Genomic DNA, 19,046 nt, shown 5'->3' on the forward strand with positions numbered 1-19,046 from the left:
ATGACAAAAATAGAGACTGTCAGAAAAAGGTGACTGTTTCTACTGTTAGGGAACTAGAGCAGAAGAAAATACATATTTTTTTCAAATAAAAGAGCTGTTTCTTAACTGCAAAGTTGTGTTGCTGCTTTACAAAACCTTGTGGGATTTGACTAAGTAATTTTTTAATAAAATAAGACCTGATGATCTCAGCTGGACACTCAAGGACTGCGCATATTAATTCATAGACTGCTTTGTTGTGGAATCTCTGTAGAATCTATACGTTAAGAAATTCTTCATGAAAACAGAAGACTTGAGGAAAGAAAAAACCTCTTAAAGAGGGTGATTTATATGTGACCACCAAAGATCTGTTGGAAACCTTTTGCAAATGCTGTTTTGTCTAGGAAAGTATATGCAGTATTAATCTGTGAATGACTTAAAAGCTTGTGGGAAGAACAAACAGTTGGTGTTTTTCCCAGACTTGCTTGTAAAACCCACCTAGAGATTTCTCCTACTGTGAAAAATACTCCCACTTCAGTTTGATTTACTTTGAGTAAATTGGACCGTTTGAAAGATTTTATATATTGTGCTTTGTAGTTTGAGATGAACGAGTGCAACCCTGCAGAGTCCATCCTGAGGACTGAGGAAAATGATACATGATTTGGGAAAGTCTATACAACTCGGGGCAAATTCATGGCTTTAAGGTACCATTTAGGGAGCTCCAACCTGGGATCTCTGGCAAGTCTTACACTCTGAGGAGTCCAGCGAAGCAGTTTCTGGAATTCTGCAAAGCCTGGAAGAATTCATCCCCATATCTAGCAGAACTATACAATTGTGCTTGTTACAAAGATGTTACATCCGTAAGGAGGTCACGCCATGAGCAGCACATAGTAAATTAAGTGGAAGGTTTCCCAGATTTTCAAGAAGTCACTTTGTAGTGCTCTGAAGTATTTAAAGGCATGTCTGTTTGCTTGCCAGCTCATAAACGCTTGTCATTCATGTCCTTAACAAGGCCAGCAGGTCAGAACTGCCTGGATTGTATTTTTAAGACGGTTAGACAGGCATGCTGAGATTTGTCCATTTGATGTAATTTATATCAAGCTGACACTTGTTTCCAGCATAGACCCCCTGGATGGAGAAGCTTCTTGGAATACGTTCAAAAGACCTCACAGAATATCTCATATCTTCACTATTTATTCAGTGTCAAATCAACTGTCTTTTCCATGCTGATCCCCTGAAGGGGAGAACTTGACATGCTAGAGGAGGTTAGTTTTTATCTCAGTTGGTACATATATCATTTTTCCACCCACCTGTCCCCAGTGGCTCTTCAAGAAAATTTCTCACTCTTAACCACTGCAGTGGCATGAAAATGAGCAGAGCAGGGAGACTAGCTATGCTGTTGTGTCGTGGCATGCACTGAGATGGCTGTGACAGCAGCAGCAGATCTCTTACTCTATTACTGAACTGGTTACTTAAAACGGAAATTCTGTTTCAGTTCATGCCAGTGTCCTTTTCCCACCTAGTTCAGTCAATGAAATCAAGACAAATTCACCAGTAAACCCAAATTTCTGACCAACTGTTGGCAAAGATGACAAATGTGTGACCAGATATCCCTGCTTTTTAGAAGCTACCTTCATAGCGCCCAGGCACAAAAACGTTTGTGGATAATTTGTGCTCACTCGCATGAATGTTTGTTAGAGTGCCCAAATGTTTAAATCAAGTCTTCCTTCAGCAGCTGGTTCTAGCAACTCTAGTAGCCTGCTGCTTTCGCAGAGGACTTCAAATAGTTCTTGCTTGTGCTTTTGGTGTTGAGAAGTCTGTCCTTCATCCCTTCTGATGTCTGTGGCTAGCTTGCCAGCCACGGTTGGAAGCTGATCATAACACTGTGGCTCACTGATTAGCAGCACCTCTCCTGAGCTGTCCTCCTTCTACAGAACTAGTGTAGTGATGAGCATACAGCAAATCAAAGAGTGAAGGTCCTGTATGTGTTTCACATGAGAATGTATGTGAGAACTGTGATATGCACAAACTGTACTGCAGGAGTGTGTTTGTAACAGTGGTCTCATGCAACTGTGATTTAAAAATGCATTTATCACCATCATTTTACTCCCATGATACATCAAGGGATGTGGCAGTTCTGTGTTGTAAATCTCAGTGTGTCCTTCTTCAGTATGAATGATGAACTCTTAAAAACAAGATTTAGTGCTTTTTTCATCTGTAACAGCAATTCTAGCAAAGTGCCAGCTGATATTTTTCAAAGAAGGTTGATTTTCAGAGTTGCTATTTTTCATAAGTAAAATATTTCACAAGCAGATACCATGCTTTTAAAATTACTCTTTTATATTTGAAAGAGGCTTAGATTATTGGGAGAAAATCTTACGGGTTATCAGTTTTCTTCTGTGTTTGTAAACCCAGCTTTTCCTTTTAGCTATGTTACCAAGATAAAAGTTATAATTTCTCGGCATCGTGTAACAGAAAACAAATACCTGTCGTTTTGCAGTGCTCAGCAGACTGTGGCAAGGGGATTCAGAAAAGAACAGTGACCTGCACAAATTCTCAAGGAAAATGTGATGCAGCCACCAGGCCAAGAGATGAGGAAGAGTGTGAGGATCACACAGGCTGTTACGAATGGAAAACAGGCGATTGGTCTAAGGTAATAGCGAACACTACACAGTATTTTCTTTCTAAGTGCAAAGATGTTCAGAGTGCTATTCTTCCGTGTGATGTCTGCATTAATTTGCAGTTTAAATATTTGGAAAGGAAGGGTTTAACTGATTTTGATTGAAAGTTTTGCTGGGACTTAAACTTTCTCCCTAGGCCATTTATAACCCAAACATTGCAACACAGGCTTATGGATGTGACCCAGCAAGTTTTAGAGAAGGGTATTCCAAACAGGATAGAAATTAGTATTAATTGACAGCGTAACCATGCAAAGGTGAAACCTACACAAGATTCCCATCACAGGTGGATGCTTGTTGTCAAAAAGCTACTTTACAAACGATGCTGAAACTGCTTTCCATATTTCAGAAAGCAAACTCAGAACAGTCCTGACTAGCAGATTGAATTCTACAGAAAAGAGTTCATTAGCAGTATCTTCCAGGAGTGGAGGGAACTGAGGAGGTGTCCCATGCCCATCCTGGTCAAGCAAAAAAGAAAATAGCAGAAAGTTGGTTTCCTTGAGTGTAAAAAGGTGTTAAAAATTTGCACTTCGAGGTAGGAACCTACTCACTGTGAAAAGGGGAAATCTCACAAGGGGGCTGTGGTGAGAGTTTTGTCTCTCTCAAAGCATCGGTATGGAGCTGAGAAGAGAGCTGGACCTTAGTCTTCTTATCCCACAAGTGAAAAATCCGAAGGTTTGGGAGAACTGTTGTTAAACTGAATACTACTGGGGGGAAGCGTGAGGAAGCCCTAGCAGACTCACACAGAAACGGAGGGTAACTGAGAGAACTCACAGCTGAATTCTGTTCCTCTACCTCATGCAGGTCCTGCGTGCAGAGCCAGACAGTACACTATTTTATTACCACAGGTGCAAGACTAGAGCTGCGCAGCTGAATTTTATGCTAGTCTTGGACTTACACAGCATAGTCCAGTCCTAGACTTTCTCCAACCACCTGAAATGAAAGCAAGCCATGAATTGAAAGGCAGAGCCAAAACCATCAGTCCCTTCCTCAGGGCTGGATTTTACCTTCGCATAGGCCTGTCTGACCTTAGTTTCTACAGTGACATGGAATTAATTCCCAAATGCAGTGGATTAAACCAGAGCAGAGTCTGCTCTGTATTTGCATTCTGATCTTAAAGTAATAGGTAGTTTTGCTTGGGAAGGAGGCCTGGCACTGTGAGAAGCTCAGCCTGTGCCAGTGTTGTTCATAAAGCATCCTTTACATTACTGACTTCATGTTTGCATAAAGAACTAAAATTTCCCAGGAATATTATATTCCAGTTTGGTTTTATCTTATCTTTGTAACTGCACTGTTCTTTAAACAGAAAGCCTACTTTGTGTTCTGGAATGTACGGCATCTGCAGAAACCACTGGGATACAGTAGTTGCATTTTGCTTTCCAAAAACCCAAACTCCAGCAAGCAAAATGCAGTGAAACAGAGGCCCATGATGGGCAAATTGGCTTATCTGCAATTGCATTTTTTTTTACATTGTGATTAGGAATTACAAATATTATAGATATACTCTGTCATAAATACATTAATGTAATGGTGTGAGTGCTGGAGAATGCATTAAGAACCTGCCACATACAAAAAGTCTGTATTTATGCTGAGCCAGGAATTTGTATCACAGAATGTTTAGAGTATTGAACATTATTTTATTCATAACCTGGCACACAGAGTCCATTCAAGCTGGCCAAAACAAACGGTTCCCGTGTGTTAACAGGTGAAATAACATTATTTATTTATTTATTTATTTGTGGAATTTTAAAACATTTGGGCATGCAAATTGAGCTGGATTCTCTTTATGGGGAGGAATATGCAATAATTGTGTATTCACTGATTACATGGATTGAAAGTTCTGTATTGTATGAATGGTTCCAATCTGATAAAGATGTTGGCTCACGGCTAGAAAGGCTGCAATATTGGTCACAGTAAATAGTGTTGTTGATGGATTTAGTATCTACATGTGAGCAGGACAGGATCAGTGCAAAAGCACTTGTTATTTGCAATTCTTAACTGAGGATCAGGATCCTCCCTGTGCAGAAGGGCACAAAAGCTTACGTGCTGCATATGTGGTCTGCTTCTGTCTGCAGAAAGCTTGTGCCAACTCTCTGCTTCCCAGGAATTTCACCCTGTGTGAGTCCAGCAGGATGTTCTTGGACTTAGATTCGGTTTATTTAAAATTCTAGACATATTGGTTAATTCTGACTGGACACTTAGATCACACAATTAGAGTCTTATTCTCTGAGTAGAGGAGTAAACAAAAGGCACCACTGGATTGCTAGAAAAGGGTATGGGTAGATACAATTCTTTGAAGAAAATGTATTGTCCCAGAAGCCCAGATAGCTGAAATGTCTGGTGTGGAATTCAATACTTTGCAAATCCTGAGCAAAGGATTTTCATCATGAGGATCCAGAAGCTTTAATGCGGGGCTTAGTCTTAGGGGGAGAGCCTCTACAGATATCAGCAACTCCTCTTTGGTGTTGTCTGGCTTAAAACAGTTCCTCCTTTAAGAAGAAACACAAAGTCTGCAGCAGTTAGATTTTAGTGAACTCTTTAAAATTCATACTTCCAGGGCAAAATTCCATTGTAAAACATTTGTTTCCAGTGCTGTAAAAATCACTGTGAGAGAGCTTTGTGCTGACTAAGATGGAAACTTTTTCTATTAATACAAATTGATCTCAGAACAAGCAACAACTTTTTGCAATTAATGTGTTGTGCATTTGTTACTTATTGCTAAGAATCATCAGGGAAGCAAGATTTAACTACCGGTAATTATCACAGATTAAAATAAGGGGCTTTGATGCTTAATGTGCAAACAGATTGTGTGGTGACTTGGCCTCCAATCCTTAATTTCCCAAACCAAGATCATTTGAAGATATCAGGAAGTCATGTAAGAAAGAGGCAAAACCTCATTTAGAACATCGAGTCCAGATAAAACTTGTAAATAGAACAGGCTGTTTGGGTGGTAATGACAGACTGTAGTTTTTTATAGTAGTAGTAGTAGTAGTATTTATAGAATACATGGACTCTGTGCATGAGAAGACAGATCACTTCCCTGAGGAGCTCCCAGCCCTGTATAAATAACTCACTTCACGTCTGACAGCAATGAACACGGTTATCCTACTTAAGATCTTGGATCCTGTTGCCTTCAGAAGATGCAAGAGTGGGCAGCAGTAAAATCTCCAAATCTATGCCAGACAAGTTGTGGTTTTATGTTCTCAGACCCTGGATCCACTTCTGTGTAGAAGAGGTGAGGGCTGGAGGCATGGCCATGCTGATCTTTAACCTGCACCTACCAGCCAAAACCTCATCCACAGGCCTTAGTAATGACTCTGCAGCCACTGCCTGTCCACGCTCTGAAGAAGAGGAATTTTATTCCATTTTGTGTCAGGTTAATTTGCAGATGGTCCTTATTGTGTATTAGAGTTGTGGAAAGCATTTGGAGCTAATTGAGCAGATTCAGCAAGCAGTCTTGGCTGTGATATTTGTATATTCCCAATGTATTTGCAGCGTATTTCAAGTGTTGCATGGGGAACTGATATATCTAGTTCACTTTGCAAAAACATAGGGCCAGGTGTGTAAAGTTATTTTAAATGCCTTTGAGGTTACCTTTGTTAGTCCAGTGCTTGAGATTAACAGACTGTGTACTGTCATTCTAAAGACAGAGGATTGTTCTGATACTAATAACCATGTCTAACCTCCGTTACCACTGCTATTAAACTTGCAACTTCTCTGCATTACTGCAACTTCTCTTTTAAACCCCTTGTCTTAAAGGGATATAATTATTATTTTTAACATTTAACACAAACACAGCTTTGGTATTATGAGTTACAGAACTAAACTGTTCCTGGCCCGAGAGTCTTTGAGCCTAGTAGAAAGAGATTGCACAGTAAGAGACCCACTGAAGGTGTTAACCTGAAATCATTTTTTTTATGTTGCCTAGATTCTTCAGAATTGCAGTTCGTTGTATCATCCTTTTTTATATATGATGCAATATACAAATGGGAATCCAAGCGATCTCCCATTCAATTGTTCCTTCCAAAAGGAAATTCCACATCCAGTTTGCATTCAGTTAAAGAAACAAACATCTCGTACAAAAATCTTTCTACTTTAAAATAGTTCCTCCTTGTTTGAAATCTGAGCTGTTAAATGTTCTAGCACTGGAAGCATTTTTACATTTTTGTTGTAGTTGTGCTAGTCAAAAGAACAAACATAGGTTGCTCGGTTTTCCCAACACTTGCCTCAAACTCCTAGGCTGCTGAAACTATGCCCCTTGCTGCTTTAGCAAGACAGTAATTCATTCAGCCACCCAAGGCTCCCCCCGTCTCCTCAGCTCTCTCCCCCTCTGCTCTAGGAATAACGTAGCAGGGAAGGCACTCAGGTGCAAATGTATAGGCCAAGGCTGTATTTTTTGAGTTCCTTTTCTCCAGTTGGCTTTTGGACTCTTCTAGGGTATAACTGAAGAGGCAAGGTTATACAGGAGGAGCAATTATTCACAAGATTTTTATGGATTTTTCTTCACTTCTAGTTTTACTGAGTTGTTTCGCTATTTTGTATGCCTCGACATACTCTATTTCTGTCCAGTGATTGAAGTACTGCATTTCAAGCCAATAGCACAGAATGGTTCAGGATTCCTAGTTTCATGATTTTTGACTGTTCTCCTTTTAATTGGTATTATATCAAGAAAGGTAGAATTACAGGCAAGATACACTAGCTCCATCATTCGTGCTGATTTTCACAAGGGTGCATTTTCAGCTTTGTGGATAGAAGTTTAAACATACAACTTCTATCCCTCAGGCAACAATTTAGCTCATTAACCTATTATATTACATAGCCCAATGAAAAGACTTTTAGAAGAAGAAAGATACATAGAAGCCTTGTAATATATTGGCTTTGCCATATTTTTTCTTTGCAGTTACAGTAGGTGCTCTGTAAATACTAAGGCCTATATTAATCTCGGATAACCCCATGTAAATCCAGGGTAACTGTCTTTCATTCTTCCCTACAACCCATTGGCCACAAGCCAAGGATCTCACTCAGCAGAGTGGCTCAGATGTCAGTCTCTCTTACATTAGTGTAAATCCAGATTAATTCAGCCGCTTAAATTAATGCAGGCTTATGCCAATGCCACGCAGATCAGAATCTGACCTGACGGACTGTGCAAGATCTTTGGGTCTTGTGTAGGAACCATCACAGATTCATGCTCTGAGGTGAAAACAAAAATATATGACATGTCAAGCTGGGCTTCAACTAGGAGAGAAAGTAGAGGAGAAATCTTTTTCTACCACTTTACATCTCGTATAACCACCTGGCGCAACTTTCACTGGATTCCGAAAGATTGTACACTCCAGAAGCTGGGAAGCACTAGTATGGATCAGCTTGGCAAAGTGTTATGTTAAACAATATTCTTGTTGTCAGTAGTGATAAAGCACATCTGAAAAATTACCTATAGCCACCTGCCCTCCCTGGACATCAATAGTTGCCAATTTCTTCACAGTATTTTGCTCAGCCTATGAAATGCTGGCTATGGGTTCTCATCCCAGGAGCGTATTAACAATAGAGAGGAAAAAAATCTAATTTCCTATAAGAAAAATACCGGGTTTGTGCCAGACATTGAGGTGTTTCATACTGAAGATCAGCAGTCATTCATCACAAGGGGTGGTAACAGGGATTTTGTAATTGCAAATTAATTGTTTTAGCAGGATTACAGCAGATTGTATTCTCTAAGAGATAAAACCCCTAGCCTTGCAGTATACCAAAAAACACGTTGGGGTTGGGTTTTGGGTTTGTTTGTTGGTGTTTTTTTTTTCTGAAAATACTTTACAATCTTCCAGTGCCAGGAAGGCCTGTTTTCTGAGTTCCAAATGTTTGGGAACATCAACAAAATCCTCTGTACGCCTCACTTTTAATGATTAATTCACATTACATGATAAGAAGAGTAAATCAAGGACAGCTGTGGTTTGAGAGGTATATTCAAAGCTGTTATAAATATAGGAGCAAACTGTTTTTTGTTCTAACGTTCATTACAGACTCATGGCTTGACCCGCCATCTGTTTATGATAAACTATGGACAACTTGTTAATTCTTCATAAAGGTCATAACTAAGTTCATCTTCTCGTACCTTGGAGAAAATAACTTTTCTTGTTGAATTGAGAGAAAACTCCGCAGGAGGGATGGTCGCTTAAAGCTGCAGTCGCACATCACAGCTGACAGACCCTTTCCTGCTGCTTGCTCACTTTGGCTCAGCAACCAACTTCATGACTTATGACTGCTCGTGTGCATTCAGCAGCATAGCTAGAAACCGATGTTGGAAGATTGTCTGCAGGCCTCATTGATGCAAATCAGTTGTTTTGCAGAAGGTGATAGAGCTGGATGTGACAGGAGAGGACCCAACAGGCTTTAGTATTCAAACCCTCTGCTCCTCTGGTCCTAGGCATGACCAGGAACCAGAGCATCAGAGTCTCCTAAACCTAACTACTGCCCCTATGGACTGCCCTAAATTGTACTGCTCGTTGTCATTCCCCATGGTTTGTTCCTCTGGCGTGTGATCACTGATGTGCAAACCACAGCCTTTCTTGCCAACACCCCTCGCTACAAAGGATGAGATCAAATGGCCTAAAATGGATTGTATCAGCCAGGGACACTCCTCAATTTGGGAAAGTTGTTGCCAGTATCCTGTAAAAATTTTGTGCAGCCCTTTAGGGAGGAAGATGGAAAGCCATTATTCTGCATTTCTGAAGTAGAATGGTAACCTTTTGAGTTGTGATGAGCTAAAACTGTCACCTTTAGTTTAACCTCTGTTGAGGAAATGCATGGAATAAAATAAATCTCTGTGTGAGAGAAAGCTAGTGTTTGTTTTACAAAGCAGGCACCACTGCTCTCTTCTGCTGCAGTGAAATCAATTTTGGTTTTAATACTACGGCCCAAATCGCTGACTCACCAAAATCAATGGCCAACTCCCAGTGACTTCAGTGAGTTAAGGATTTCAGCATAAAATGAAGAATTCTGGTACCTGGCTTGCAGTTTACATAGGACAGAGCTTCAAGGCTATTGGTTATTTTTTTGTCATCCTCACTGTCAGCGCAGGGCGTGCTGGAGTTTTCTCTGTTCCCTTTATGATTTTATTCCACAAACTTAGGTCAAAGAGAAATCCAGAATAAAGGTTCTGAGAAAAAGATTTGGATCACTGAAATAAAAGCCTTGGTTGGGGAGACATGAGAGGAGACATCTCTGCGTTACTGCTGCCATTTCACAGATCTGTCACCTTGGGCTGCTTAAAGCCAGGCCCAAGGCCCTTCTACTCCCTTGTACCAAGTACAACTGATTGCTTTGTTGTGGAGAAACTTAGAAATGTAGTTTTCATACCTCCAATGGAAATACGCATTTTAGGAAAGAAAGGAAATTTCATATGAGTTCAGCTCTTATTAACTACAGACTTCTGAATGGTCACAGGCCCATCACTTAATTGGATTCACATCCCTGAGTTGTAGCCATCTGACAGTTAGGTGCCTTGTTTGAGAGAGCTGCTAGGCTCCATTTACAGTCACTGTAAGACAGGCAGCTCCAGGTAGTAGTTTTATTTCCTTTCCTGAGATTGCTGAAGGGCTGAATTGCCCTTTGAAGTGGTGATCTCTCTCTGCTGACTGCCAGAACAACTTAAACAGAGCTAGTTCAGTAAGATGAATCCCACCCCTTTTGCTCTTTGATTCTCTGTCCCCACATCTGTGAAATGTCTTTAGCTATGTGGTGTAAATATTGTATAATGGCACTAAAACAAGCTTGAGCCTCTATCTAGACTTGTGCTAAGTGCCAGCCCCAGTCGATGCAGCTGTAGTTGGAAACCTAGGCATGGAAAGTGAAGAGATGCTGACTACAATGCTGACTGGCCATGTCATTCCCCTGGGGACTGTAAGCTACAGAAACCAAGTCCTGCTTGTGCCTTTGAGGCAATGACTGCTCCTTGTTTGCACAACAGTTTGCACAGTTCATCTCTGCTGGAGTTTCTGGGAACATCCATAGTATAAATTATTTTGATGGTTCCTTAGTAAAGGAGAATGTGCTACAAAAAGGCCATATTAATCAGTGTTTTGTTTGAAGTGGAGCACGTCCTGTCACAGTGTTATTATCTCATGTCCCGATACAGCCTCCAGTGATCCTGTTAATTGGAAGAATAACTTTTCCTTTTTGATATTTTTTATTTAAAAGCCTACTTCATTAAGTGCTTTTTTTTTTTTTTTGATGGAGAATTAAAGCCTCCCACCAAGATCAGTGGATTGGAAATGGAATTCCACCGTGACTATTTTACTCTCTTTTTTAATGTGAAAAAGAAGAAAGCGTGAAAGACAAGCCTGTTCAAATATTGGCATTTGTTTTCTCATGAGTTACTCTGAGATGTTACAGCATCTAGGATCACGTTTTTTAAAATGTGAACAGTAGGTAATTCACATTTAAAGTTTGTACTACTCATCTGAAGAGGTTTTTGCCCCTTGAATTGTTACGGCATGCAATATGTATCCCTAGCAGGGACTGCTATAATTTTGCAGTCTTTCCACTAGCCTTTTGAGGTTTATAATGACCACTGAGGCATTAAGGTGACAATCTTCCAGAATATCTTTAAAGAGCAATTAGTATCAGCCTGCTGGTGATCTCTTGTTTCACTGTGCAAAGAGATGAAATGCAGTGTTCAGCATCACACATTTCAAAGCTGAGTAGCTCCCTACCCAGAGGATGCTCTGGCAGGACTGAGATGACAGAGATGAGCAAAAAAAGTTAAGTAATCCTAATGGAGTCCTTAGTTTAATTACTTTTTAAATAAATTGCATTTAGGTAGCATTGATCATTAACTGATGAATAACTAAACTATGTGTTCAGTGGATCTTCAGTTCCCAAGATGTTCTTTCAGGCTAACATCTGCGACAGGAGTCAGTGTGGGACTACAGCTCATGTAGCCCATAAAAACATTGCTCAGGATAAGCAGCGCACACTGCTGTAGCAGCAGGGTAAATTCTCAAGCAGTGAGCCCGAGTTGAGTTATGTGATCCCATGGTTACCTAGCTGTCCATTACTCTGTCGTTTACTTAAAAGTAGCTGGATTATGCCTTTTACATAAGGTGGTTTTCAGCATCATTTCCTTGCAGTTTTTCAGGTGGAATAAGCTATGGAGTATTTCCACTTTGTATCTGCCACAGATCAAAACATTGCACACACATCATAGGTGGCATGCTAGAATATGGTACCCATATCATATATAGGCAATATCATATAGGTAATTGTATAGGCAATACAGTATCATTTCACATCTCTGCTTAATCCTGTTCTTGAAATCCAGTTTGAAAGCTTGTGAGAAGTAAATTCTCCCTGATTAGTATAATGAATTAAGTGACATTTCCTTATTAGCATCCACCTGGGCTGCATTGCACAAGTACTTAGGGGCACTGTCACTACCCAGAATATTCATGCATTCAGCTCTTAATCTCTGAACTCTCTGTACACAATGGAACTTTTCAGAATAGCAAAGTCAAGCTTAATTATGCAGTGAGACATGCTGGATGTACTGGTCAGGTCTTGTTCCTTAGGGTCATGCCGTTTGAAAGCACAGCTGTAGGCAGTTTGCAAAGATTGCTTCTTTCTTTTCCTTCTAAGATACTGTCACATCAGCCATGAGCATTTTCTGCTATAATTTATTGTTTCTTCCCATACTGAGTCAGAAGGGTATGCATTTTTTCTTGGCTAAACTAAACAAATCAGTCATTTCACAAAAGTTTCCAAATGAAAGATTGTTGTAAGCAAGACCAGATATGTTCTCTTTACAGATCTGGGGTTCAAAAAGAAGAAAAGCAAAAAAAAAAAAAAAGAAAAAAGGGAAGGAACAAGGAAGCTTGAAAAACAGCTTACAGTTTGCTTGGGGCTAATTAGATCTTATCAGTGAAAAGACAGAAATTTTTTTTCCTTAGCATGATGCCATGGTGAAAGTTGACCTGGTGTTTATGAAAGCATATTGCATGTTGCTTTTCAGCGAGAACTATAGAGTTTAAATTAGTGATCCTCATAAAAAGCCTGATGTTAAGGTGTGCGGAGCACTGACTTTCAGGGCACACACATGTATACTATTAAGGTCTCAGAAGTGGAGCAATTACAGGACATTCGTCATTCATTTCAGATGCCGTGTTAGAATGTTATTAATAGGAACTTGTCTTGCTTTATTTCTGACTTTGATAGAGGCAAGAAATAAGACCTCTGGGGGGGAAAACACTCTACTCTATCCTAACGCCTTGAAATACTTGAACTCTGAAGTCAGTAAAGCATGACTCGATCTCTGAATATTGGAGCTTTAGCCATAGTGTTATCCTTGGCTTCAGCAACTTTCAGCAAATTGGGGACAAACCAGTATCTTTAAACATCAGATGACTGCAAACTGATGAATAAAGAAAAAAAAAACCACATCTTGCCTTCAGGTTAGTTATGACAGTCATCTTGAACTGTATCTCTCTCCAACAGATCAGCCTTGTAAATATTGGGGTATGTTCAGGATTAGCTAAAGGGATGCTACAACCTTCGGCTGGAAAAAACAAGTCTCTTACAAAAAAAGATTAACATCTATCTCTTAGAGGTTAGAAAGTGACGTTTTTAAAGGTGACGTGTCATCTGAATGTATCCCTGCCTAGCCAGCAGCCAGCAGCCCTCAGCTAAGGCATAAGCAATGCTTCATTATCCCATTCAGTCCTGAACAGATCACAGCTTGTCCTCTATAGTGGTAATCTGTACCTTTTCCTGTCCCCATTAAGCCTCAACACAGGGATTCTTTGGACTGGTCTCTCTTACACATTCCTCCAGCTGCCCAACAGCAGCCCTACCCTGGCTTTATTCATTCTTATTCCGCTCTCTTCCTCTGGCTATCTTTTGTAGATCAGGAGTTGTTGAAGGCCCTGACAGATCTCAGCACTTACTGTAAATTCATACTATTTTAATACCTAATATTCTCCTGAGGCATTTGCTTTCAAAGCAATTAGCCATCTGTCAGCGCCTTTGGTAGACTTCAAGCTTTTGTATCAGTGTCCTAAGGTGGAAATTGCATTCCAGTTGAAAAATCATAGCTTGGTCTTAAGGTTGGAGTTTTTCAGTGAGTAAATCTTCTTTAAGCTGATGAATGCAGCTGCTGCCTTGACAATTTCTGAGTTTATTTCCTTCTGGATATCCCCACTGACTTGCATATTACTGCCAAAGAATGTGAAGGGAGGCATTTTTGTATTCCTTTTGCCTTCTCAAGCAGTATTTGAACTGGGAGTTAGACGGGCTCTCATTAGATTCACTTTTTGTAACTGTTCATTAACCCCCTCTTTTTTAGAGTGCTGAACAATCCTTTGATCTTCGCATGGGGGTGGATTTCCAATTGACAATGGCTATATTGTCAGTTTAGTGCATTATGGTTAAAGTACATGAATTTTGCGTATGCATTTTTCTGATAGTGATATCACTGGCAATGCTTGGTGGAAGGAAAAGAACACTTCTTTGTTTGACATCGGCGTCTCTATTCAACCACTTGTCCGAGTCCCCAGCTTCCCAGAGTAGGCAAGTTGCCTGTGGGTTTTCTCTCAGTACTTGCGTAGCAGCTCAGGTGGCAGGCAGAAATCCATGCAGCTCCAAACCAGGTTCCAAAACCGGTCCTCCACATTCACAGATCACTTTACTCCATCACGGCACCAAAACACATGCGTTTCTTGAGAGTTACATGAATGCTTGTAAACGCTTTTCCAATATTCAGAGTATGTTTGTTAACAGCAGTGTAAGAACTCTGTATTTGCCCTGAAAGTCTAGTGTCCATCAACAGCATTCTAAATATGATCAGTGCAGTTACACTGTGCGGCCCTGGGGCCTCCCAGCCTTCCGCACAGTGGGATTGTACCAGCTATAGAGAAGCTGGATCAGGCGCTGGGCTGTAACGGTACTTTTGCCTCTGCAGTGCAGGCCACGCTGCCACAAGCAATACGCTCGCTCTGGCAGCTGTTGGCTGCCTGGAAGTTCCTCTGTTTGCAAGAAGGCTACAGCACCTTTCCTTACTCAAACTCCTCATAACCTGTGTCCAAGTCTGAGGGTCCTGTATCAGAGGGCACAGAGTGAATCTAGCCCTGAAAATTGTTCTGTGGATATCCTTACTTGCTCCATAAATATTTGGGAACAGAGAGACCATAGCAATGCATTTAGCTGTCCAGAGTAGGAGGGAAGGTATTTATGGGAATTTGCTGTTCAGTTGGAGTTTGATTTTTACGCCTCTTTTAATGATGTCCTCTTTTCATAGTGCAGCATGAGTAACAATTCCCCCTTTGTATGTATTTTGTATCTATTCCTATTTCCTACTGAAATTCCTAGGAAAGAGACTATCCAAGTACAGAGTTGAAAATTTCGTCTTAAAATAAGCCAGATGTCCAACCTTCCTTTAGCTGCCAAGCCCAAAAGAGTTCAAGAAAGATGTTAAAATCTGTCTTCCTGGCTGTGAAAAACTAATTGCATAGCATAGGTGATGATCCCAGTCTCCCAGGAGAAGGAATAAAACTGCTTCGGGCAAAAAGTCTGCTGTTATTTGTCTAAGGATTGGAGTTGGCAGTGTCTGTGGAAAAAGTTTCATTGCTTGCCCTCCTTGCTGGTTAACAAATGCAGAGACAGGAACACAGACAAAGGTAGGTGAGTGTTTGTATGTTGGTATCCGAAAACCTTATTCACCTTATGAGAAAAATGCTTTTTTCTTTTTCTTTCTTTTTTTCTTTCTTTCTTTCTGAGCATTCGTAAGCACAGGGAGGGCCTAAAAGCCAGAGGCAGAGGTTTCACGCTCACTATAGTACAGTCACGTGAAGGAACCCCATGGCCTGGCTGGGTTATTTTGTGCCTGTGTGGTAACAGCTATTCTGTTTGTAAAATGGATGTACAATTCACTCCCCTTGCAAAGAGTTTTGTGAGGATTAAGATTAGTAAAGCACTCTGAAGACTAAAAGTGCCATTGAAATCCTGAGGATTAGAGGTTGCATATGACTAGTGAAGTGGAAGGGCCTAATAATCGCATTTATCAGGATAAAAATTGTTAACTTTAAATCCAAATGTAATGGCCATGCCTGACTGGCTTCCAGACTGGTAGAAGTCACTGAGGGCACACAGTGCTGGGGAAGAGCAGAGGGACACCCAAGACTAGTGAAATGAGTAGATCTCACTGCAGAAGCTCAGGTTATGAAGGGACTTTAAATAAGGGATTTTAACGATTGGTTTTTGGGACAGCTTACAGTAGGGCATACAAGGGAAGGGCTCATTCAGCATACTCCTAAATACCCTAACCATTGTTGAGGTGACCAAATTGTGATGCAAATTCAACATCTGAAAATCTAAGTGCAAAAAAATCTGTGGTAAACTAGGGTGTTGACCCTAAATTGAAATAAGAAGGATGTAAAGGAAAAGAACCAATTATTTATTTTTTAAAAAAAGAACTTCCAAAATACGTGTGAAATTTTAATATAGCTACCTTCCAAATGCAGTAATCAGGTCCTGGAGAGGGTTGCATAGCTGGCAACACGGAGGTAAGCTGCACACCAGGATGGCTTAATGGCAAGGTCCGGAAAGGATCTGAGCCAGAGATTGTTCCGGATGGAGAAATTCAGCCCTAGAGAAAGGCACTGGGAGAAAGAATAAGAATAAAGAGCAGGTGGAATATAGGGAGAAAATTAAGAGACAAGCAAATACAAATTCAGTGAGTACACCAAATACAAGAAACGTGTTTAATAACCAGTCATTAATGTGACTAAAGAAGCAAATTAGATAAAGAGTCTATGTTATTTTTGACAACAGGCTTCACTGATCCTACAACTCCTCCTACCCAGAAATAAATTGTTCACATTGTGTAAATGTATTTCTGCACTGGGGTGTCTGAAGCAGTATTCTATCAGCTCTGTTTTACACGGTCCTGTTAATCTGAGGCCATTTTTTCTCAGGCCTTTCAGTGCTCTACACAGGAAGGGAAAGCTCCCTGTGCTCCACCCAGAAGGCGGCTATACTTCTTGTATCAGATGGTCTTTGAGAAGCAGCAGGGGTTTCTTGTGATACTTCCAGAACAAAACGACCAGAGGTTTGCTGTACTCTCCTTCATAGATGGGAGAGGTGGAGGCCTACGTGCATCCATGTGTTCTTTTGACCCTAGGTCCTCATCTTACAAGGATCCACACTGCATACACATCCTTCGTACTTGGACTTCAGTCCAACCTCAGTGGTGCTGATCTTTTGAGCCTCTTCAATGTTTGGCATGCTGTTTTTAAGACTTACCACTCTGAGATGATAGTGTTTTTCAGGGAGAGAACTCCAGTGCCCTGACTCAGTTCAGAAACAGCAGAGGACAGAAAATATGATCTTTTTTACATCATCCTAATTATATCTCCGGAGTTCTGTGTCACCTCCTCCTCTCCCCCATCGTTTGCTTGTGTGTGGCTTTCGCAGAAATAGGAATCTTACCAAAGTCCTGCAACCCATTGTTTCTTTATTTTAAATACAAGGTTCTTTTATTAACTCCAGCTGGTGCACCTCACTGTGCTCACTGTGTTTGCTTTATTAAAATTGAACAGCGTGCAAGTAGGACATTGTAAATCACAAGTGACTGGGCCAGAGGAAGAGGGAGGGAGAGGTAGGGACTCCAATTGTATGACAACAAAGAGAGCATATAAACAGGCTGGGCCTCCTAGCTAATAGAAGCCAAAACTCATGGAGTACAATTTGCAATTGCTCCCAGGAGGACAGATGAGTGCCAGATGGTTAGCAGGGATAGATGAGAGTGAATACTTGAATACCTGATGTGTTCTCTGGTATACTGGAACAGAACTTCTCTAGAGGTCTGGGCATGCAGTAGGAGCTGCCTGCCTCTGCTGTAGTCCTTGGTTTTATCTTATATCAGTGCCTGGCAATCATCATCTGGTCTGTGGAGGAAGCCTTGTTAGGCCATCCAAGTCTTGGAGAGGGCTTTCAAACCAAGACAACCAGTACCACTCTCGTGGAGAGGGAGGTGGAAGCTGCTCGTCCACAATTAAGCAGTATACGTTCTCCAGCTTTGCCTCTTTGTGGCTAGTGGAGGGAATTGCATCTCTGCCTGCTTGAACCTCATGGGCATCCACAGGGACAGTCAGTGTAGATGGACTCAGAGCAAGTCCAGACACAAAGACAACAGCTTCCTTCCCTGTGCCAGGACAGTTCCTCTGCTCACAGCACTCCCTGAAGCCTCGAAATTGTCATGGACAAATGCAACAGCTGTATGAAGGGTCCCTGGCTGACACGATGACCCTGTTCTTGAGGCCTTAGCACCAGTGAGCTGCCAGTCTGCTGCACACTTCAGCTCTGGCAGTGGTTTTTCTGGTGTATGTGTGATTATGATTTGGAAGCTACTCTGCTTGGACCGTGTCTCAGTGCCTTCTCTCCTCCAGTGCTCCTCAACCTGTGGGAAAGGCCTCCAGTCTCGTGTGGTCCAGTGTATGCACAAAGTCACCGGGCGCCATGGCAATGAGTGCCCTGTCCTGTCCAAGCCAGCGGCCTACAGGCAGTGCCACCAAGAGGTCTGCAATGAGAAGATAAACGTCAACACAATTACCTCGCCCAGACTTGGTGAGTAAGGGGTGTTGGGGGGTAAGATGCCACCTGCAAAGGACCAGAAAAAGCCTAGAGACCCAGTGTGCCCAGTGTGATAAAAGTGGGGCTTCCAAGGATTGCCCAAGGCCAGAAATTAGGAGAGGGACCCCCAGTCAAACTCTAGACCAAAGGTCTAGTGTGGATAGGTCCTCTGTTATCCATCGATCCCTGCCTCAGACTTTGCTCAAGCTGGAGCGCTCAGCAGTGGATAGACCTGAGAGAGCAACAGCAGCACACAAATGGTGGGTGATTGATTGACTGATCACAGAGGTGAGGGAGCTGACAGGCATATCTTTCTCCATCACAAACACCTTCACACCCTGCTTTTGCTGCGATGAGTGTAAAGTATGATAATTTATTCATCCTTGCCCCAAGAAAAGTACATGACCTTGACAAGTAGAGCATTGCTGGGGTTTTTTTCCTTTTCATTTCTTGCCACAAGAATGTGGTTTGATTAATTAATTTGCCCAGGGAGGCAAGACAGCATCCAACCTCTTTCCGTGAACCCTTTGATTTTCTGTCACTGCCCTTCTCCTCACCCTCCCTGCATCCCCTGTGTACCTGGCTGAGATGAGAATATGGTGATAAGCCACCTGTTTCCCAAAACACCTTAATACTGTATTTAAGAAATGTCTCTAGTTAAGCATGCTTCTGTTAAAACAAAATTGTGAGAATCCATGATTTTGCACATCATACTTGCTCAGTTTATAAGGGGATAAAAACTTATTTTTCCAAACTTCAGCCCTGTATGTTCAGCCACAG

The 19,046-nt window shown here is 41.3% G+C and overlaps 1 protein-coding gene across 1 annotated transcript in view; it reads left to right on the forward strand.

The window, feature by feature from the left end:
- Positions 1-19,046, forward strand: part of ADAMTS17 (ADAM metallopeptidase with thrombospondin type 1 motif, 17) — a 181,495-nt gene that overhangs the window by 159,584 nt on the left and 2,865 nt on the right. The window contains exons 20-21 of the mRNA XM_009695531.1: positions 2,477-2,629; positions 18,083-18,260. Coding sequence (XP_009693833.1) covers positions 2,477-2,629; positions 18,083-18,260 — 331 coding nt within the window. The remainder of the gene's footprint in view (positions 1-2,476; positions 2,630-18,082; positions 18,261-19,046) is intronic.

This window comes from Cariama cristata, unplaced genomic scaffold, assembly GCF_000690535.1.
Source record: "Cariama cristata isolate BGI_N322 unplaced genomic scaffold, ASM69053v1 scaffold3292, whole genome shotgun sequence".
Lineage (NCBI taxonomy): Eukaryota > Metazoa > Chordata > Aves > Cariamiformes > Cariamidae > Cariama > Cariama cristata.